The sequence below is a fragment of the Kogia breviceps genome, chromosome X, assembly GCF_026419965.1.
Source record: "Kogia breviceps isolate mKogBre1 chromosome X, mKogBre1 haplotype 1, whole genome shotgun sequence".
Classification (NCBI taxonomy): domain Eukaryota; kingdom Metazoa; phylum Chordata; class Mammalia; order Artiodactyla; family Physeteridae; genus Kogia; species Kogia breviceps.
The window spans coordinates 4,807,585-4,827,500 of record NC_081330.1 but is presented as its reverse complement, the minus strand read 5'-3'; the positions used below and the strand labels follow the sequence as shown (position 1 = coordinate 4,827,500).

General features: G+C 48.6%; 1 protein-coding gene across 5 annotated transcripts in view; it reads left to right on the top strand.

Moving 5' to 3' along the window:
• The window catches only part of AFF2 (ALF transcription elongation factor 2), a 491,933-nt gene that overhangs the window by 451,677 nt on the left and 20,340 nt on the right, over positions 1-19,916 (top strand). For all 5 annotated transcript variants that reach the window (XM_067023268.1, XM_059050316.2, XM_067023267.1 and 2 more), the window contains 7 exons: positions 497-656; positions 2,253-3,251; positions 4,706-4,827; positions 8,950-9,172; positions 13,729-14,018; positions 14,597-14,660; positions 17,296-17,432. In XM_067023268.1, the coding sequence (XP_066879369.1) occupies positions 497-656; positions 2,253-3,251; positions 4,706-4,827; positions 8,950-9,172; positions 13,729-14,018; positions 14,597-14,660; positions 17,296-17,432 (1,995 nt within the window). The remainder of the gene's footprint in view (positions 1-496; positions 657-2,252; positions 3,252-4,705; positions 4,828-8,949; positions 9,173-13,728; positions 14,019-14,596; positions 14,661-17,295; positions 17,433-19,916) is intronic.

Here is a 19,916-nt window from a genome sequence, read left to right as displayed (position 1 = left end):
ATTTAAAATCAGTCATTAGACATGGTTGGTCCTCTGTGATCATACCTCCTGGTAAGAGTTTTAAGAAGGCTTTAAGAAATTCCGCCGGAGGAGGCCGAGAAGTGCATCCTATCTTCCCCTAATTCACACGGTCAGCTGTGCTCCCCTTGGGGCCGGGCGCTGCACACCTGGCCGCGAATATCTTTACACAGCCCCGCCCCCCGAGGGACCTGAGAGGCCACGGTCCCAGTCTCACTTCTCTATCTCGGCCCTCCCACTTCTCGGAACCTCAGTGTCCCATGATGAAAGTGAGGACAATACTGTGCATATAGCCAAGGTCAGAGCCCCTTGACAGACCTGTGGGTCACGCACGGGGCCTCCTGAGCCTCACGTTTCCCACCTGTGGGATGGGATGGCAAAGCGCCACGCACCTGCCCCTCACGAATCGTCAGCCTTTAGGGCGACCTGGGCTCTTTTGCAGCTGCTCTGAGACCGAGTGGTGTCGTTTTCCTTTCAGCCCGCTGTTGGCCACGCCTCAGCCCACACCTGCAGCTCCAGCCAGCGGCGGATCGGGCAGCTCCAGTGACTCCGAGAGCAGCTCAGAGTCAGACTCAGACACTGAAAGCAGCACCACGGACAGCGAAGCCAACGAGGCGCCGCGCGTGGCCACGCCAGAGGTGGGTGAGGGGCCAGGGCCCCGGCCCCAGCTTCCCTGGCCCGAGGCAGCGCCTCTGGCCTGCACACATGCAACCATGGTGTTCCAGCGCGGTGAGGGCCTCAGCACAGTATAGCCGTCAGAAAAGTACTCAGGTGTTGGAGAGCATTGTTTCCCTTCTAACACATGTGCTTGCGTGGTCTCTAACAGACATTTCTTTGCCGTGTCACTGATTGGCTGTGTGATTCACTCAGCTACTCTGAGTAGTAATCACTGGGCTTGCAACTTCACTTTCCAGAGAATCAGCAAAGCCAGTCCAGACCCACTTCTAGCTCTGGGGACACCACCCCTCCCTCTAGGTTGAAGTGCTGAAAGTCCCTCGGCAGGTAAGACCCAAGAAGCGTGATGGTTGAAAGGTCACAGGTATTTTCTGTTTAATTTCAATTAATATTCCTCAAGTGTACTCGATGGTAATTCATGAAAGCATTTCACACAGCCCCACAACATACCAGAATTCAAATTTGGAGTTGGAAACCCTGTCCTTCCCCTCTCATCCTCTCTGAGTGTCAGCCTCTCAGTTCCCCTGAGCCTGCACCTCGTACAGCAAGCAGACCCCTCCATGACTCTGGACACGCTTGCTTGTCAATAAGTCAGAAAAGAATAAAAGAAGAAAATGTCATAGTAACATGACTGCTAACCATAATAGCTCACACTTCTTGAATGTAGGTCACACACCGGGCACCGCGAGAAGCCCGTGACTTGGATTTTCTCCTTTCATCCTCCTAACAGCTCTATGGGGTCCTTGCTATTATTGTCCCATTTTACAGATGAGAGAATAAGGCTCTGAGAGGGTAAGAAAGAACTTTCCCAAGATCTCACGGGCAGGACTGAAACCAGGTCGGAATCTAATACAAATGATGGCTCTGTTAGTTCAGCGGGCAGAATTCAGACTTGGGAATCAAGCACCCGAATTGTACGCATCGTTTCCATGGCTTAAGGGCGGACGCTAATGTCTGCATGTGCGTCCCTGTCAACAGGTTATCTGCCCATACACCGAGGAAAGTGCAGTGGTTTTTTGGGAAGTAAAATCTTTTCATCCTTCAGTGAAAATACAAAAGGCCTCTTCTTTTTGCAGTGAATTACAGCATTGTATAGGAGGCCCTGGCCGTTTGGCAGAGAGAAAGCCTTTCCTTTTGAATTACACTCGAGGCACGCTTACGTTTCTTTTCAGGACCAGAGGTCACTACCTCAGCCTCCTGGTAAGAGGTTGAGTAACGAGTCCCACCAAAGGACTTTGGGAACCAGATTCCCTCCCAGGCCTCCCGGCCCACTCTCTGGAAAAACCCTCTGTGAATATAATTCCTTCCTTGCTGGCCAAAGTAGGGGATAGTTTCAGAAAAGCAGTGGAACTCAGTTTAAATAAGTAGATCGGGGCCGGTTTGTGGAGTATTTGGCCATCTAGGGAACGTGATGAATGTGAATTCCACGTATGTGTCTAAACGTGTGAACGGTCACTTAACAGCCCAAGCTTTTATCACCCAACAGTCAGTGCGCCGAGGGTCCTCTGACTTCTTCCCAAAGGTGAAATTCATTCTTGCCGCTGTTTCTCAATCTGCAGCCTGAGCCGCCCTCCACCAACAAGTGGCAGCTAGACAAATGGCTTAACAAAGTGACATCTCAGAACAAGTCGTTTATTTGCGGCCAAAATGAAACACCCATGGAGACGATTGCTGTGCCTCCTCCGATCATACAGCCAATGGAAGTCCAGGTCAAGGTGAAGGCAACCCCCAGCCAGGTCCTGGCTGAACCCAAAGAGAGGCCTCTCCTCAGTCTCATCAGGGAGAAAGCCCGTCCGCGGCCCACCCCCAAAATTCCAGAAACGAAGGCTCTGAAGCATAAATTGTCGACAGCTCTCGAGACAGCATCTCAAAGGACAATTGGGAAGAAACAGCCCAAGAGGGTCGAGAAGAACCCCAGCATTGAGGAGTTTACCTGGCCCAAACCAAATATCACCAGCAGCACCCCCAAAGAAAAGGAAAGCATGGAGCTTCCTGATCCTCCGAGAGGCCGCAACAAAGCCGCTGCCCACAAGCCGGTCCCTAGGAAAGAACCGAGGCCCAGCATTCCCTTGGCTGCCGAGAAGAAGAAGTACCGAGGGCCTGGCAAGATGGTGCCGAAGTCCCGGGAGTTCATTGAAACCGATTCGTCTACGTCTGATTCCAACACAGATCAGGAAGAGACCCTGCAGATCAAAGTCCTGCCTCCTTGCATGGCTCCTGGGGGCAACACGGCCAAGTCCAAGGACACCTGTGGGGCCAGCCTGACCCTCAGCACCTTCAGCAGCTGCGGCAACCCGCCCGTCCCGAATGAGGAGCCTACTTTTTCGCCCATCCCCGTCATGCAAACCGAGCTTCTGTCTCCTCTCCGAGATCACGAGAATCTGAAAAATCTCTGGGTGAAGATTGACCTCGACCTACTGTCTCGAGTGCCCGGCCACAGCTCACTGCAGGCGGCGCCGGCCAAGCCAGACCACAAGGAGCCGGCCTCAAAGCCCAGGCGGCAGGCAGCTGCCGCGGCAGCGGATAAACCTGCCCCCAAGGGCAAGCGTAAGCACAAGGTAAGCCGTCAGGTGTGGCCTGCCACGTGATCGGGGGCAGCGGCTGTCTGGGAGCTACTCTGGTCTTGGGTCTCCCTTTTCCAGCAGGCTGGTGGCAGTGGATTGCAGTCTTTGGGGGCGGCAGTGATGCTTTCCGTGGGAAATGCAGTATTTGACATGACCAGGGAGGAAGTGCTAAGGATAATCAAGGTTTGACAACCAATGTCAGGAGTATCCCATGTGGCGCGTGATGTGTAGCAAAGAAGAATATGAAGAGGCTCCTTCCCCAGGCACCAGTCCCCCAGGTTGCCTCCTTAAGCTGCTCCTGCTTCCCAGATTCATGGGCCATGATTCTGTAGTCCCCCCACCGCACCAGCGGCAGCAGGGCACCAAGGATTCCTAAGGTCAACATGCATCCTTGTTAATTTCTCCATACAAACATCAGGATCCCGGCAACCCAGTTATATTTTGATTATCCGGGCTCCTATTAGAAACACGTTCTGTCCAGCCTGCTTGGCCCCCTGACCTGCGTGGTCGGCTTGACTCGTGAAAACCTCACCTGCAAGACATTAGGGTTGGATTCCAGGGCCACAGATGTAATCATAAGGTGAAACCCAGAATGGCCTCTTCCATTTCACGTATATCCGGGGAAGTGCGTTTGTGTCCAGTAAGTTCGTTGTGTTGCATCTCTGGATCTCACAGTAGTCTTTTAGTGTAGCATCATCTCCTGGTGATACTTGAGTAATGTTATTTTGAACGGCTGCCGTGGGGAATCGTGCAAGGGTCATTTAAGTCATCATTCAGCTTTAGAGATTCACAGATGGTTTTATCTCTGAGCTGGGCACCAACTTATTCAATGAGAGTGTTCCAAAACAGGGACCAAAGTCTGGTCCAAATAGGAGGACCAAAAAGCCTGATAGGGCAAGGGACCTTGTGCCCTCTCGCCGTTTCCCTGCTCTTAGTGATGACAGCAGTACAACCAGGAGTAAAAGTGTACCCTCAGAACCACTACCGGAAGGTCCAAAGGTGTGCCTTGCATATGGTCAATTTCCTTGCATATTTTTGGTTGTAGAAGTGACCTTTATATGTTACCCTAAACCCCCAGGGTGCTCGAACAGGATTTTTATGCCGTGTTAGAATCGCAGTGTTAGTTTCTAAACCACTCATTTGTGGAGGCGTTGTTGCTGGGAGAAGTGTCTGAAAATTACAGATTCTCTTTACTTTTGGTATGATATCCCTGTGCCACCCGATCAGAGGCTCACATCACAGCTTCACCCTCTCAGATGCCAGCTTCTTGGTTGGAGTAGGTGAGGCGAGACTGACCGCTTTTCTGTCTGATCAAAGGTGCACCTTTAACTCCCCTACCTAATCTAGGACTTAACACAGAAGCCAGCTGTCTCCCTTTGCTCATTGTTTTTAAATGTCTGCATGTGCCGTGGATTTCGAAGTCTGTGTATTTTTTCTTCCTGTTAAAGCCAACAGAAGTTGCGGAGAAAATCCCTGAGAAGAAGCAACGCCTGGAGGAGGCGGCCACCATCTGCCTGCTGCCGCCTTGCATCTCCCCGGCTCCCCCCCAGAAGCCTCCCAGCACTAAAGAGTGAGTGTGCCCTGGGCTGTATGATACGTTGCTTGTTCCGACTCTTAAGACATCCCAAATGAACCCTTGGCCGGGGGCAGGGGGTCCTGTCCCGGAGGAATGTTAGGTAAGAAACAGGAGTCTCGGGCTTCCCTGGTGGCGCAGTGGTTGGGAGCCCGCCTGCCGATGCAGGGGACGCAGGTTCGTGCCCCGGTCCGGGAGGATCCCACGTGCCGCGGAGCGGCTGGGCCCGTGAGCCATGGCCGCTGAGCCTGCGCGTCCAGAGCCTGTGCTCCGCAACGGGAGAGGCCACAGCGGTGAGAGGCCCGTGTACCGCAAAAAAAAAAAAAAAAAAAAGAAACAGGAGTCTCTCAGTCCTGTCCTGACAGCTGTCTCTGACCACCAGTCTAACAAGGGTGGGATAAAGGGTGGCGCGCAGGCTGCCAGATTTGGGGTGACTCCTTGAGCTTTTTAGCAACATTTCTTTATTCCAACTCCGATCGATGACCAAAATCGGCGAAAGTGAACTTGTAGCACCGAGTGAAGGGTAAGAGGAAGTAAAGGCATTTAAAAGGAGCCGCATCAAGAGACACCTATCCCTTGAGCCAAACCACGTCCTTCTGGGCAACTTCCAGTTCTGACGGTGATACATAAAAAGATTTCCCTGGAAAGCAACCCCTTGGCCTCAGCAGGATGACTCAGCAGCCGCTTCCTCTTTGGTGTCATTACTCAACGCTAATATGAAGCTTGAGGGCTGGCAGCTCCATGCTGAACTCCTCGGAGGCCAAGGGGAGGCCAGAGAGATGAGCTGCTATCTGGGAGTGCCCCCCAGCCCCAGGCAGTTCTGTGCTGGGAAAACCCAGCTAGGGATGGAGGCGTTAATGCTGATCGGCTGGCACCTCTTCTCCCATCTCCCTCTCTGCAGAAGGTGCCAGAGCCAGGCAGGAGGCCTCCTTGTCCCGTCCTCACTCACACGACCCCAGCCTTCCCTACCAAACGTTGTGATGGAGTCCTTCTGTCTCTTACGTGTCATTTCCCAAACAATCGTGTCAGCTACTGGAACCATTCCATCTGGATAATTATTGCCATAAATTCATTCAAAATTAGAGATTACTTCCATCAAAGTCCAGTTGTGGAGCCTCTTAGCAGCCCAGAGCAGAGAGGCCATATGGCTAAGTGCTGCTGACAATTGACTGCACAGGTCACTGTTTAACGTCAGTGATAGGGCATCAATCTGCCACAGAGAAGATGTCGGAAATAAGTTATCAGCTTACATTTGTTTGGATCCTGGCTGTTTAGGGATGAAAGGTAGGAAAAGACCAATGACCGCTAGATCCGCTCAGTATAATAAGGAGATCTGGCCCTAGGCTGCCCGTCTCCCTGTGGACCCGAAGCTCTTGGTGACAGGCATGTGTGTCCCCTGGCGTAATTTGATCGGAAATTTCCCTTCACATACTTGGAGTTCTCAAAATTAGTAACTCTTCCAGTGGAGCAAAGCAGCCCTTTTTACCCCAGGGTGGGCCAGGCATGTGGGGAAACAGACTTCTTTCCCAGTGGTCAAAACCTGTCATTCCAGGGCCCTCGTACTTTCCAAGGAGGAAGGGCTAAAGTGGTGTCCCCGTAGTGGCGGCACTGACCCAGCTCCCAGGTTCTATCTACTCGGGCCGGGCCACCTGAGGGCACAAAGGAGGAGCCAGCGAGCTGTGGGGCATGGCCACACCATCAGTCTCCATCGCGAGCCTCCTTCAGCGACCCAGTGATCGGTCACTGGTCCCCATTTCATGGAAGAGAGATGATCAAATATTAAATCAATGTCTAATAATTCGAATTCGTTCTCATAAAATGGTGTTTTACCTCACGGTCCTTAGGATCTTTCTGCTTTTGTAATAGTTCAGAGAGCAGTGTTTTTACCTAGTAGCATTTATCATTCAGGAAGGGCCTGGATCGGGTTCTTAACACTTGTCCAGCAAATCCATGTCTGCGGGAAAATCTCGGGCGTTGAGGGAGAAGGAAGCAGGGCAGACCTCTCGGAGGTCTTCTCCTGGAAGCCCTCTCCTCAAGCTTTGTCTGCTCCTTTGTGCTTTGTTGACCCTTCAGACTAAATCCTTGGACATTTCTATAAGACAGCATTCACTTTCCTCAATGAATATTCTAAACCTGGCAAAGGATGCCACACCAGACTATGACAGCTGGAGTTTCCCATCGTCCACCAGAAGGGCCCTGATGAGTTCCTTGCCCCTTCTTTGGAGCTTGAACCACCAGAAGGGCCCCTGAGGCATTAAATGGCAGACTCTCTTGCGTGCTGTCCTCCTATACAAGAGCCAGAGCCTATACAGGCGGTGCCCTTATAGTAAGAAGCCATAATGGTGACAGAGTGGTCTCTAGATAATGCTCCCTGGGTGTCTTTCACCCAGGAAGTCATTGAAGGCCACATGGTTCCAGGTCACTATCATACAGACGGAAAGGGGGCCAGACGACTGTGCCCATTGCACTGAATGCACTGGACTGGGAACGACGTACTGTGTACAGTGGCCGATGGGGAGGCCTGGCCCATCGATAGTTGCCAATGGCAAGTGGACTGCCTCGAGGGAACAGCTCTTCCCCTCGCAGCCCACCCTCTTCTCCCGCAGCTCAGGTAGTGCAGGAGTGGTCCTAGGTAAGGAACCCAGTCACTCCTATAGATGCCACAGCAATGCTCGACTCCTTTCTATGTAGATTCCCCAAAGTCCGATTCCTCTGTAATGATGATACTCAGTGCGGGCTGATGTTGGTGGAGCCTCCTCGTGGACGTGCACCCTGATCCATATTTTCACCACTATTTTCATCAGGCGTCACCACTATCTTAAAATGATTCTTCACGCCCAAGCAATTTTAAAAATCCATATTGGCAGATATTCTGTAATTAATTTTAATCCACCAAGGCAATGGCAGAAACAGTGAATTTTCTGAAAATTCAGCTGCCTGACAAAAATTGACATAGGACCACATTTATGAAACAGAAGATGGCAAATATGATTACAAATGGCAAATTGGGGCAGCAGAAGTGCAACGAGGGGACTGCATGGACTTCTACCGTTTCAGGAAATCAAACCACTTGAGTGCTTGTTCATCTTTGATTTGTTGCTTTGAGATATTGTAAATCTATATTTCTAGACACTGACTGAAGTTGACCAAGAGGAAAACATAAATTCTGGTTGACTTAATTTGCTGTTGAAAATTGTAGTCAATAATCATGAAAAGTAAATGGCTGCACAGTACAATATGAGGTGTCTAAGAAAAGCTTAAAATTCAAGTAATCTTCATTGATTAGTCGAAGGCAGTAACTAAGATAAAAATCCATGGCCAAATTACCATGTTAAGCAGCTAGCGTAAGGTTTTCGTTGCTCTGTTTTATCTGAAGTCTCAGTCTGTTTGCTGATGCCCACTTACTGGGCAGATAAATCAGTTTGAAAGCACAGGAGCACTTCTTGGACTGCAGATGTCTTATGGAAAGATGACAAAATATTTTTCAAATGGACTTTTGTAAACCGGAGTACGTCAGTACTTCAGTAGGACAGCTTAAGGTCGGGGGCTCGGTATGCCTTGGGTAGAACAGTTAGAACATACAATCTGCAACGTGAGCCAAAAGTATTTAGTGCATTATTTATTTCTGTGTAATGTATAAGCATAGTATCTCTTAAGAAAGTATCCTTCCACTAATTGTTTACTGTACCGTTTATTGTGTGACTATGCGGTTAAGTGGTAGGGCAGAATAGGTAGGAACCATCCTGAAAAATGATAGGATTAAAGTCTGCATTGGATTTTCCATAAAAATCTGCTTAACAGTAATCTTAAAAGGTTACAGATACCACCACACTGGGGCAACACTCCATTAGACGTTTCCATTTATCGTGGCGTTCTGTTTCAAAGACCCGTGTTTATTCTTAGATACATATGGTTGCATTTATCTATAACTCAGTCTGTAGGGAGGGCTCCCTCTCTATAGATATCTATGTCTCTACGCATTTTTATGTATACTCTTCACCACAAGTGAAGGACCGTCAACCAACATAGTACTTTAGCTGAAAGTACCAGCCTCATGGGAAGGATCAGAATAAAGACAGACAAAATTTTTCTGACACCCTATACTTTTTGTTTACACAGAAATAATTCATCCAGGAGAGCAAACAGAAGAAAAGAAGAAAAGCTGTTTCCCCCTCCACTTTCCCCACTGCCAGAGGATCCTCCACGCCGCCGGAACATCGGCGGCAATAATGGTCCCTTCAGTCAAGACAAGACCCTCCCTGTGATTGGACAGATCACCTCGACCAAACCTAAGAGGAGTGAAGGCAAATTCTGTGCTACTTTCAAAGGGATATCTGTAAACGTAAGCATCTCAGAAGAAATCTTATCATTGTCAGGTGGAAACAAGTTGACCCAGCTTATCTAACTGAACTCAAGATGAATTTCGCATTCCAGTCTTACTTCTCCAAACAGATTATTATGCAGGCATTCAGGGCCTTGGACGTCCTTTGGTCCAATCCCTTCAGATCTTGGACGGAATTGCCCTAGGTCATGGAACTGGGGCCGGGACTCCCAAGTTACATCTTTCCACCACCCAGCTTAGCAGGTGTGAATTGTGTTTTCAAATAGTGACTCAAAAGGATGGGGTTTAAAAGGGTTTAAAAGAACCACACAATTGTGGTTCTCTAAGCCAAACTAAAGGATTATCCCATCCTTTCGATTTTCTGCACTGCTGCTCGATTAGCATAAATAATTGAGAAGTTGTATCACTTTTCACATCCATACGCAATGTCTTTTTATCTGCCCCAGGTATAGGTACCTGAACCGTGAAAACCATGAGCGATAGTGTCGCTAGTGAATGTTAATGGCAAATGCACCTGCCTTTTTGGGTAAATGCACGTATGCGGAGATACAGCATATCCATATGCATCTGATCTCCTTGAAGTGTAGTATAGAAAGCAAATGCGTGAAAATCAATGAGTTTTCAAACGTCTAGCGCCAGCCTGGTGGCCCCTGAACCAAAAGCGCCCATTTAACACTTCATGAAAAGCCACGGGGTTCAAGGACCTGAGCTTTAAGGGCCACAATTTAAAGTCCTCTATCATCTGAGATGACTAGATGACATACATATCTAGGTAAATTTTATTGGTGACATAAAGAAATTGCTCTATTACAGAGCTGCCATTTTCCAAATGAAATTTGTATGTGTGTGTGCCCACGTTATATTTGCGTTCACATTTAAAGATGCTGACTTATAATGTTAGGAATGAAACTGTCTATTCTAAACAGTAATTACACTTTCAATCCTATTTTTCCTACTGAATGTAATTAATGTTATAAACTCCAACGGCTTTCTTCTACTGCAAGCTTTTGGAAGGCATGCGCCATATCTAGGCAATTCTCTTCATATAGCGCCTAGTACATGGTCACAAGTAACTAGGTGCTTAATACAGATGTTATTAGGACAATGATAATAAGAGGATCCTGCAAAGGCATTTCCACAAGAGCTGAAAAGTACTGGGGAAACCTGATAGACATGCTTACGTTTTCACCGAGAAATGGATCATTCTTCTTAAGGAAATCACCGGGGTCCCCATGATGGATTGAGTACCTGTTGCCTCTTCTTTGGCCATTCGTTTTTTCTACTAGTGGCTTGAAATCTGAGAGACTTTGTGGAAGTTAAGAGACTTGCTTGACATGTAGTGCTAACGCTGCAACGAATCTGTTCTGTGACCTTGGGCAAGTTATGAAACCTCTTTGAGCCCATGAAATGAGTAGATTTGACTAGATGATCTGTACAGGTTCTTTCAGCTCCAAAAGCATTTTGCATTTTCTGCTCTCAGAGCCTTCTCTGTCCCACGCATGCACCAAGTCCCGTTTACTGACTCAACGGATGAGTGCGGGTCAACAGAGGACGTGTTTATACGACTTACGCGATCATGGCTGAACGCGGCCGTCTCCAGTCAGATGTGCCAGGACCGACATCACCTCCATGTGCGTGGTGGACGTGGTGTTTCAGGGTTCCCGTCGCCTGTCTTGGCCGTAGAGACACGTGGCTCTCTCTGGGGCTGACCCAGCTGTTCGGTCTGCGTCATCTGGCTTTGGCGGTAGAAGCGTGGAGCTGGCTTAGGAGTTCAGAAGCCTCTGGGTTTTTTTGCGTGTTTGGGTTGAGTAAAACCCGTGATGAACTTTAAATTAACCATTTTCGGATGGGCAGTCTCTCAGCACACTTATCGCAATGAGCTCTTGATAGTAAAAGGATCTTCGATAATCGGAAGGTCCAGAATGAAGTGGAAAAGATAAGACGTTCATGGATATAAGAAATGTTCACATTTGAGTTTTCGCTGTAAAGTGACCCTTTTGATTAAGGCAGGCAGGCCTGCGTTCAGCAAATCACCGAGTGCACTGGGCGGCGGGGTGGCGGGACGGGGCTGGGGTGGGAGTGTCGCGAATCAGGGACGGCCCCAGCGCCTAGAGGGTTCCCAGTCTAAGGTGAGCAGTGAGACGTGTATGTGCTCGATAAACTCGGATACGCAATAGCTGCTGATTGGTGTCCTAGGGGAGGGCTTGAGACCCACCCTTCCCATCTCTAAAGGGACCAGAAAGGTTTAAAGCACTTGTGGCCATATACATGAGGCAGTTTTCCTGGGAAGGCATTTGTTGAGCTGGGTTGAGCTGAGAGTGTTAAGGAGGGCTCAGTAATGAGGGGAAATGATTAAACAAGAGTGTGGTCTCTATGCACAGTGGAATATTATCCAGTCTTCAAAAGGAAGGAAATTCTGACGTGTGCTACAACTTGGGTGAACCTTGAGGACATTATGCTGAATGAGATGAGCCAGGCCCAAACAGACAAAGAGCGTACGATTCCACTTACACATGGTACCTCGAGGAGTCAGATTTGCAAAGACAGAAACTAGAAGGGTGATTGCCAGGGGCTGGGGGTAGTAAGGGGATGGAGACTTACGGTCTAATGGGCACAGAGTTTCAGCTTTGCAAGACCGAAGAGCCCTGGAGGTCGGTTGCACGATGATGTAAATGTGCTTAACACTAGCGCACTGGACATTTAAAAATGGTTGAGATGGTAAATGGGATGTCATGTGTATTTCACCTCAATTTAAAAACGGAAAAAATACAGTACATTATCGCAAGGTGAAGAAAGTAACGAAGAGGAGGCTTTTTCAACCCTAAGACTGCGAAGGACCCAAAGCAGGAAAGTGGAGAAAGCCTGATGAGTTCAGTTTGGTGGCAGGTGCGTCAGCGGGAGTCGGGAAGGGTGAAGGCAGGTCAGGAAGGGCCTTACACACCAGCAGAGGAGCTCAGCCTGGGGTCTGCACTCCACCGCACGGCAGCGGAACACAGGGAGCCCGGTTCCGGAAGCTCAGGCTGGCAGGGAGCAGCTGGAGGGCGATTGGAAAAGCTGGCTCAGAGGCCGGGCATCCGGCCAGGAGGCTGTGTGATTGACTCTGGCTGAAGCCACGAGAGCCTGCACCTTGAGGCTTCAGAGGAGGAAGGGACAGATCGTGAGACACCGGGGAGAGGGAGTGACTCGGACTTTGCGATGGATTAGACGAGGGTGATGGAGAAGGAGAAATAAGAGATGAAGCAGAGCGGTGGTTTTCAAAAAGAGTTTCAGGAGCGTGATCATGTTCTGAAATGAAAGAATTTACCGAACTTCAATATCTGAAACTGGTTAAAGCAGAGCAGCTCAGGTGGAAGGCAGGGTAAGGCGGACACCGGTTCTGATGAGACCGGCCTGGAGAAATCCCGCCTTGGCGACAGGGGAGACCATCCTGCCGTTCACAGGCAAAGGGGACTGGGTTTGGATGTCAGTTTGGTTTCAGAGCAGTTTGGGGTGCTGATGGGCCGTCTTGGTGGAACTCTCCAGAAGTGATCACACTGCAGGAGCATCAGAGAGAGGGTAAGGTGGAGGTTTCCCTTGGGGAGTTATCTGCTTATCGTCAGATCTGTGCACACGAGACTGGCAAATCCTGCCAAGGTCAAGAGAGAAGAGCTGAGGAGCGACCATTGGGCACTGCCAACCGGAAGGAGGGAGAGGCACCGCGGCACGTACGGTCAGAGGTGGAACAGGCAGGATCGTCCCGCAGTTGGCGGATGGGGCCAGAGTCAGCGGCGCGAACACGGCACGTGGTCTCGTGACACAGGGTGTCACATCGTTGCAAACCGCGCCCCCTACTTCATGCATCGGGATCCCATTCTTTCTGTGGCAATGACAGTTCAGGGTGGAACTCAGAAGTCTCTGACTCCTTTGATTTTTGACCTGGTACAGATGAGCTTTCACCCTCCCAAGGCCTGGAAATGAAGAGGCGCTCCTGTGGCATCCCCTGTAGCAGGAAAGCAGTCAAGGCCTCGCGTGAACGGAAAGGCAGCCTCAGCCTCGGTCCCAGGGTACTACTGGCTGTTGCAGCGCGATGCCTGCTGTGCTGGCAGTTTGCTGCCCTGGATCTGGCGTTGCGCAGAGTGACTAGAATACTCTTCTTACCCTAGAGAAAGTTTCTGGGCTGCTTCCCTTGTCAGAAATATACACATCAGGGTGATAAGCTCTCTCTCTCTCTTCTCTCTCTCCCTCTCTCTCCCCTTCCCTCCGTTTCTCATTCTTCTCCTCCCCCCTCACATCCCCCACTGGATTTAGACCTTCACCAATGACTGTCTCACTGGGATGCTGGAGCTCTGTAGTCACAGCACGTGACTAGCTTGGTGTTTGGTGTCGTCATAGAACCAAAGCCGGTGACTCCCGGAGTTCAGGACATGTAGCAGGGTCACCTGTGTCTCCTCCAGCTGTGTGCATCGTTTTCTTTTCTCTCATCTTGTTTCCTAGTGTGCTTGACGTGCAAAGCATTTATGACGAGATGCTCTAAAAATCTGGACCTAATGGAAATTCTTTGTCCTCCTTTTTCCCAGGAGGGAGACACTCCAAAAAAGGCAGCCTCTGCCACCGTCACTGTCACCAACACTGCTACTGCCACTGCCACTGTCACTGCTACTGCCATTGTCACCGCCACTGTCACGGCCACTGCCACGGCCACTGCCACTACCACTACCACTACCACTACCATTTCCACCATCACCTCCACCATCACTACTGGCCTCATGGACAGCAGTCACCTGGAGATGACATCCTGGGCGGCCCTGCCCGTTCTGTCCAGCAGCACTACCAATGTCCGGAGACCCAAGCTCACTTTTGATGACTCGTACGTTGTCCCCAGATTCTCTGGAGTGGTGAATGGGGGTGGGGGCAGTATGGCTTTTCGAGCACCGTGCATGTGTCACCCGAAATAAGACCTCAGAGGCAGCAGTGCAGCTCCTACAGCCTTGAAAGTCGATTCCTCCTCCTCCTCACACACACCCCTATCCCCATCGAGAAACGTCGCTGGCCCACTTTAATCGTGGAGCTCTGTTCCTGTTTCCGAAGGCAGGTGCTGAATCGCAGCTTGCTTGTCCTCCTTGCTTTACCCGTGTCCTCAGATAGAACTGTGTGCCAGCAAAAAGAATTATAGCTAGGTTCTCTTGGATCTGTTTGGGCAGCTGGAATGGTTGGGGTTGGAGGATGTGGGTATTTATCCTAATGGGCCATTTTGCACTTCCGATTTCATTCACTGGACTATTTCAAGCTTGGTTATTATATGCACGACAAGCACTCATCGGCCCCGTTCAAGGCATTGTATAGGAATGGATTTATAGCGCCCCCCCCCCCCAAATTGTGACTATTCGGTCTTTTAATGAAAAGATGAAACATTGCTTTCTGAACGTGCTCGTTTTGTTTGTTTAGGGTTCACAACGCTGATTATTACATGCAAGAGGCGAAGAAGCTGAAGCATAAAGCTGATGCACTGGTAGGTTTCCTTTCTCCCGCTGCTCTCCTCCCATTCAGGTATTAGGCTTTGAAGGAGAACAAAGAAGGCACTTTACAAACGAGTCACACCTTTTCATTGCCGCTGTGACGCAGAGAGATTGGAGCTCCAAGACCCCAAGGTCTTGGTGCCCTGTCGCCCTGCCATTCTTGGTTTTCCCACTCTTCTTCCCCTTTCCCCCCACTTCAGAAGCTCAATGGCTTGTACTGTCTTTCCAGTGATTTCGAAATGACCTTTGAAACTGCCCTGGGGAAGCGGGGAGCTCCCATGGGTTCCAGCAAACCCGAACTGGGGTGGGCAGGGAGAGGGCTGCTGAGAGCCAGTTAAGTGGCCACAGTCATTGGCTCTGGGAAACGCAGCTCTGTAGAGAAATCTCAGCTCCTTGCTGCCTTTGACGGCATGGTTCCAGAGGGAGGCCCACAGCCAGCCCAGGTCCCTGCACGCAGAAAGGCAGTTCTGTTCTCTGGTTTTCCCCCGACACTTGGCCTCGCTGCCTCCAAGGGTTGTGAGAGAGCGGGGAGTCGTCTGATTGGTTGACTGAGCCGCCTAACAGGGGGGTCTCAACCGTGTGGTACAACCACCTGGGGAGCTTTAAACTAACCCAGATGCCCAAGCCGCCCCCCAGGGAAATGGAATCCGAATTTCCGACGCTGGGACCCAGGCATGGGTGTTAGAGCTTCCCCCCGGGTGATTCCCGAGTGCAGCCCAGGTTGAGAACCACTGCCCTCGATTCAGGGTCCTCACCTTTGACTAAAGCATAATTAGAGGTGTCAGTTCAACTCCGTTGGGTTAAAAACAAAAAATCACATCCTCCGTCATCACACTGTGTCCAGCCAGGACTTAGCTGCCCTGTGCTGTTCGCCACTGGGAGGGCTGTAACGGAGGACCACGACGGTCTCTGTGCCGTGACTTGCGCGTGGCCACCAGCCACTGCCCTCCAAAGGGCCACGGTACATAAGGAGATCATCGGTATGTCTTTAGTATTACAATTTCCATGGGGTGTGTGAAAAAAAAAAAAAACAATCTCCCTCGGTGGGGGCGTGGGGGTGGGGAGGAATGATAAGAGAAAAAGCAAAGGTTGAGCAATACTCGTTTAGAGGAAGACGTCTTTGCTTGGCTTACGTCTACACCAGAGGTAGGCACGCCTTTGGAGTTCAAGCCCCTGATTGGCCCTGTGGCCCATGTAGTCTTCTCTCTGGACTTCAGTTATTCCTTTTGGAAAAAGAGAGATTTGGGCCAGGTGATCTTTAAGGATCCTTCCAGCTGTGGGCTTGCAAATGAAAAGTCAGTTTCAAAAATCAGGATGTAAAGCTTAGTTTCCGCAGGGGAGAGCCAATCAGAGTCAGGTGACCTAAGGAAATTATCTTGTAAGGCAAGAGAAGAAGGAGGTTTTCGTAGAATCGCTTTGAATTGGGCTGAAACCGATATTTTTCCACAACAGCTTACAGAAAGGAAACCACAGAATTCCTGCAGTACATAAAAGCTGGAGAACATTTATTGCAAAGAGAGTCATTTACAGCAAGAGATTCTGCAGGACCCTGTAACTCATCATTTTATAGATGTACTTAATCCTTTGCTAGAGACAGCTACTCTGCTGTTTTGAGAATTGAAACCTTCACAGTTGCATAGAAAATATTTTGATAAAAGGTATACAAGAAAATTAAAATAGCTCAATCTGCATTCTGTTGGTTCTTTCACATGAAATTCCGTATTAGTGGAATTCTTCCATCCAGCTATCAAAAATTGAAAACGTGTTAAATACCGTTAGAAAATACTCGCTATAAAAGTGTCATATATAATATTCATTACACATAAAAAAGAAATCAGTATGTCTAAGTCAGTTTCATCGTGACCGTTATCAGGGCTAAAACCTTTCGCAATAAAATTTTACTAAACTGAACTATTTAGTAGTGCTGTATTTGGGGGCTTTTTGACACGCTATTTCAGACCATCGTTTACAGTGCCAGTGATGTGATTATCGTCGACAGTCACACTGCAACGTCCTATTTTTCACGGCAATGGCATCCATTTGTTACTCTTCTCCTGGGGGTGGGGATGGTGTGCTCATCTAGAGTTGCAAGCGAAGGCTAAATGGGTCCGTTGTCCAGGAGGCTTGTAAAAAACAGGGTTTCACTGCAAGCTCTGTCTCGAGGACATTCTGATGACCAGTCTAGTAAGTGTAGTCAAGAGAAACCAGTCGAGGCAGTGATTTGGATCCTGGTCCACCAAAAAGGTAACAACAACAGGAATACCACAAAGACATGATACCTTGGCTGCAGTTTTCTCTTCTCAACCGGCCTCCATGTCATGGCAATAGAGCCTGGAATCAGTTACATCCTTGTCTAGGCAAATTCCTAATTGCCCCCGCCCCATAGGTCAGCCTTGGCACTGTTGGGCTGGGCAGTTCTCCACTGTGGGGGCTGTCCTGTGCATTGAGGGATGTCTAGCAGCATCTCCGGCCTCTGTCCACCAGATGCCCCCCATCCCTAGTGGTGGCAACCAAAAAGGTTCTGTTCCCTGGGGGAGGGGTGCCGGGTGGCCCCGGGTTGAACACCACTGCTTTAGACGAAGGAGCGGGGAGGAACCGTCATGTCGACAAGTCTTCTTCCTGTTTCAGTTTGAGAAGTTCGGCAAAGCCGTGAATTATGCTGACGCAGCCCTGTCCTTCACCGAATGCGGCAACGCGATGGAGCGCGACCCTCTGGAAGCCAAGTCTCCGTACACCATGTACTCTGAGACTGTGGAGCTTCTCAGGTTCGTGCCTCTCTGCTGCCTCCTTCCTTAGCTCCTCCCAGTCATAATTAAAGCTGCTTGCTATGCTTGAAAACTATCACTTCCACATAATAACGACTCACCCAAGGCACCTTCTCCTTAGAAGTCATCATAATTCGTTCTTGCCATTTTATTCACGTCATGGAAAAATCACAACTGATGGACACTGCTTGTATCAATTATTCCCTTCAGAGGTTATAACGTGAGTGTTGTTACAGTTTGCAATATTCATAAAAGTAAAATGGAAAGGCAGTGGATGCGAGTAAACTATCATCATTTTCACTGTTTGGCGTGGACACTGGTCTTTTCAAAGCGCAGTTTTATAACTCACAAAAAGCGGTGCTATAGGGATTTCTGTCATAAACCGTGTTTTCTAAAAATTTCTGCCTCGGTTATTAAAAACGGAGGGGCGCTGTTCCAACACAAAGGCAGCTTTGGAGGCCGCAGCTGTGGAGTAGACGTTCCATGCATCTGGAATTTGAGGGACAGTCAAGGGGGTAGCAGGGGGAGGGGAGAGATGAGGTTGATAATTGGGAAGGTTGTATTAACGGCCCAGATTATTGGTCTCATTTGCATTTTGAATGAAATTGTCTGGCCTGTTGCTCTTGGTGCAGTGGAGGGAGTTTGTGGGTAATCAAAAAATTCTTGTAAGAAGGGGAAAGAGAAGAAATGATATCCATTCTAGTGCTTTCCAGTGATCTGCAGGTGTTTGTACAAGAATTTCCTCTACCTCTGAATAGTGGATAAGCACCCTCATTTGCAGGATGGACTACATCATGGCTTTTGATTGAGTGAGCAGTTCTTCACCTGATAGGTCCTTGTATCCCAGCCACCTCTGGCTTGATTAATCGATAATGCCAGGCCTGCTTTTGACTGTGTTCTTGCATCTGCAATAGACTGTTACAAATCTGAGGGCTCTTGTAACTAAACCTTCAGACAGACATCGGACAGATTTAGCATGCATATTTTCCCAGGAAAGCATTTGAAAAGATCAGAAGAATGGGAACCATTATAAAGAAGAAGAAGAAGAAGAAGAAGGAAAAACAAAGTATGGTTACATAGAATCAGAAGATTTAGTTAAAGCCACCAAAGTAGGCAGATTATGAGGAAAGTTCCAGCCTTACCTCGGCAGGCCAGGCAGCCATCTTTGGCTTTTCGCTGCTCTGAGAAGTATATAAAGTATCTCTCAGACTTACTTAATGCCCTGTGAAAGCCACCACCGCCGTTTGTAGCTTTCAAGGGGAAATTGATTTCTCAGTGTCTATACGAGGCTGCCTGCAGTTTTCAAAGATGCACAACATGAAAATCCTGGCAGAAACGATAGGGATTCAAAATGGAGGGGAAACTTTAATGAACAAACCTGCAGAAAAGCCATGCTTTCTATTCATCCCCAAACGCAAATTAAAACAAGGCACTTTTTAGATTGACAGGAAAACGTAAAAATGTTAATGCCTAGTGTTGGCACATATGCAAAATAACGGTGAACTGGGCCTCCTCCCTGCTGTTGACCGGAACGGAGATTGATCGTTGTAAATTGAGGGCCATTTGGTAGTGTGTAGGAAAACCTATACAAGTGAGCATTCGTATCTTTTGAGCCAGTAATTCAACTTCCAGAAATTTGAAGTTCCTATGCTGAAGAAAAGACTTGTAAGAGGAGAACGAGTTATCTGTGCAGTGTTCGGTTTGGCCTATATTATGACACCCAATTAGAAGCAAACCACATCATCAACAGTAGAAGGGTAATTCATTACATCGCAGTGCATGCAACAGAATGATCTGCAGCCGTTGAAATGCAACAATGATGGAGACTATGTAGCCGCTCGAAAATGTTTATAATGTGACGTTCAAGTAAAAGCAAAAGCCACAGAATCATGGACACATTGCATTTCTGACCACGGAAAGCATGTTGCTGTACGTGGACCAACCTGGGAGGGAAATGAGGTCATATCTGTAACTGGGGGTGAAATTATGGGTGTTTTCACTCTCTCTATATATTTATTTTTTCTTGTTTTCTTTTAGGAAAACACATGCTCTCTAGAGAAGCAAAACATCAAATTTCATTTTTGGTAAAAATGCCATGTGAATCGCTGAGTGATATTTATTTCCATTAGAAAACACTTCTTTTTCCTTTATTATTTACAATTTTTTTTTTCCTTTTTGTCTAAGCACAGTTGTTTTTTCACATGATGTGATAGTTTACTCCCCATAGGAGTATATTTTCAGTGGAACCTGGTGAAAGTCAATGGAGAATTTATAGGCATTCACTTTTAAGTCAGTATTTTGAAACTTTATTTTGAGATAATTGGATATTCACATGCAGTTACAAGAAATTATACAGAAAGTGCCTGTGTACCTCCCCCCCTACCCCCCACCCCCATTTCCCCCCATCTAGCATAGCTCTAGTCCAAGATCACAGCCAGGACAAGGACATTGCTACAGTCCACCTGCCTTACTCAGATGTCATCA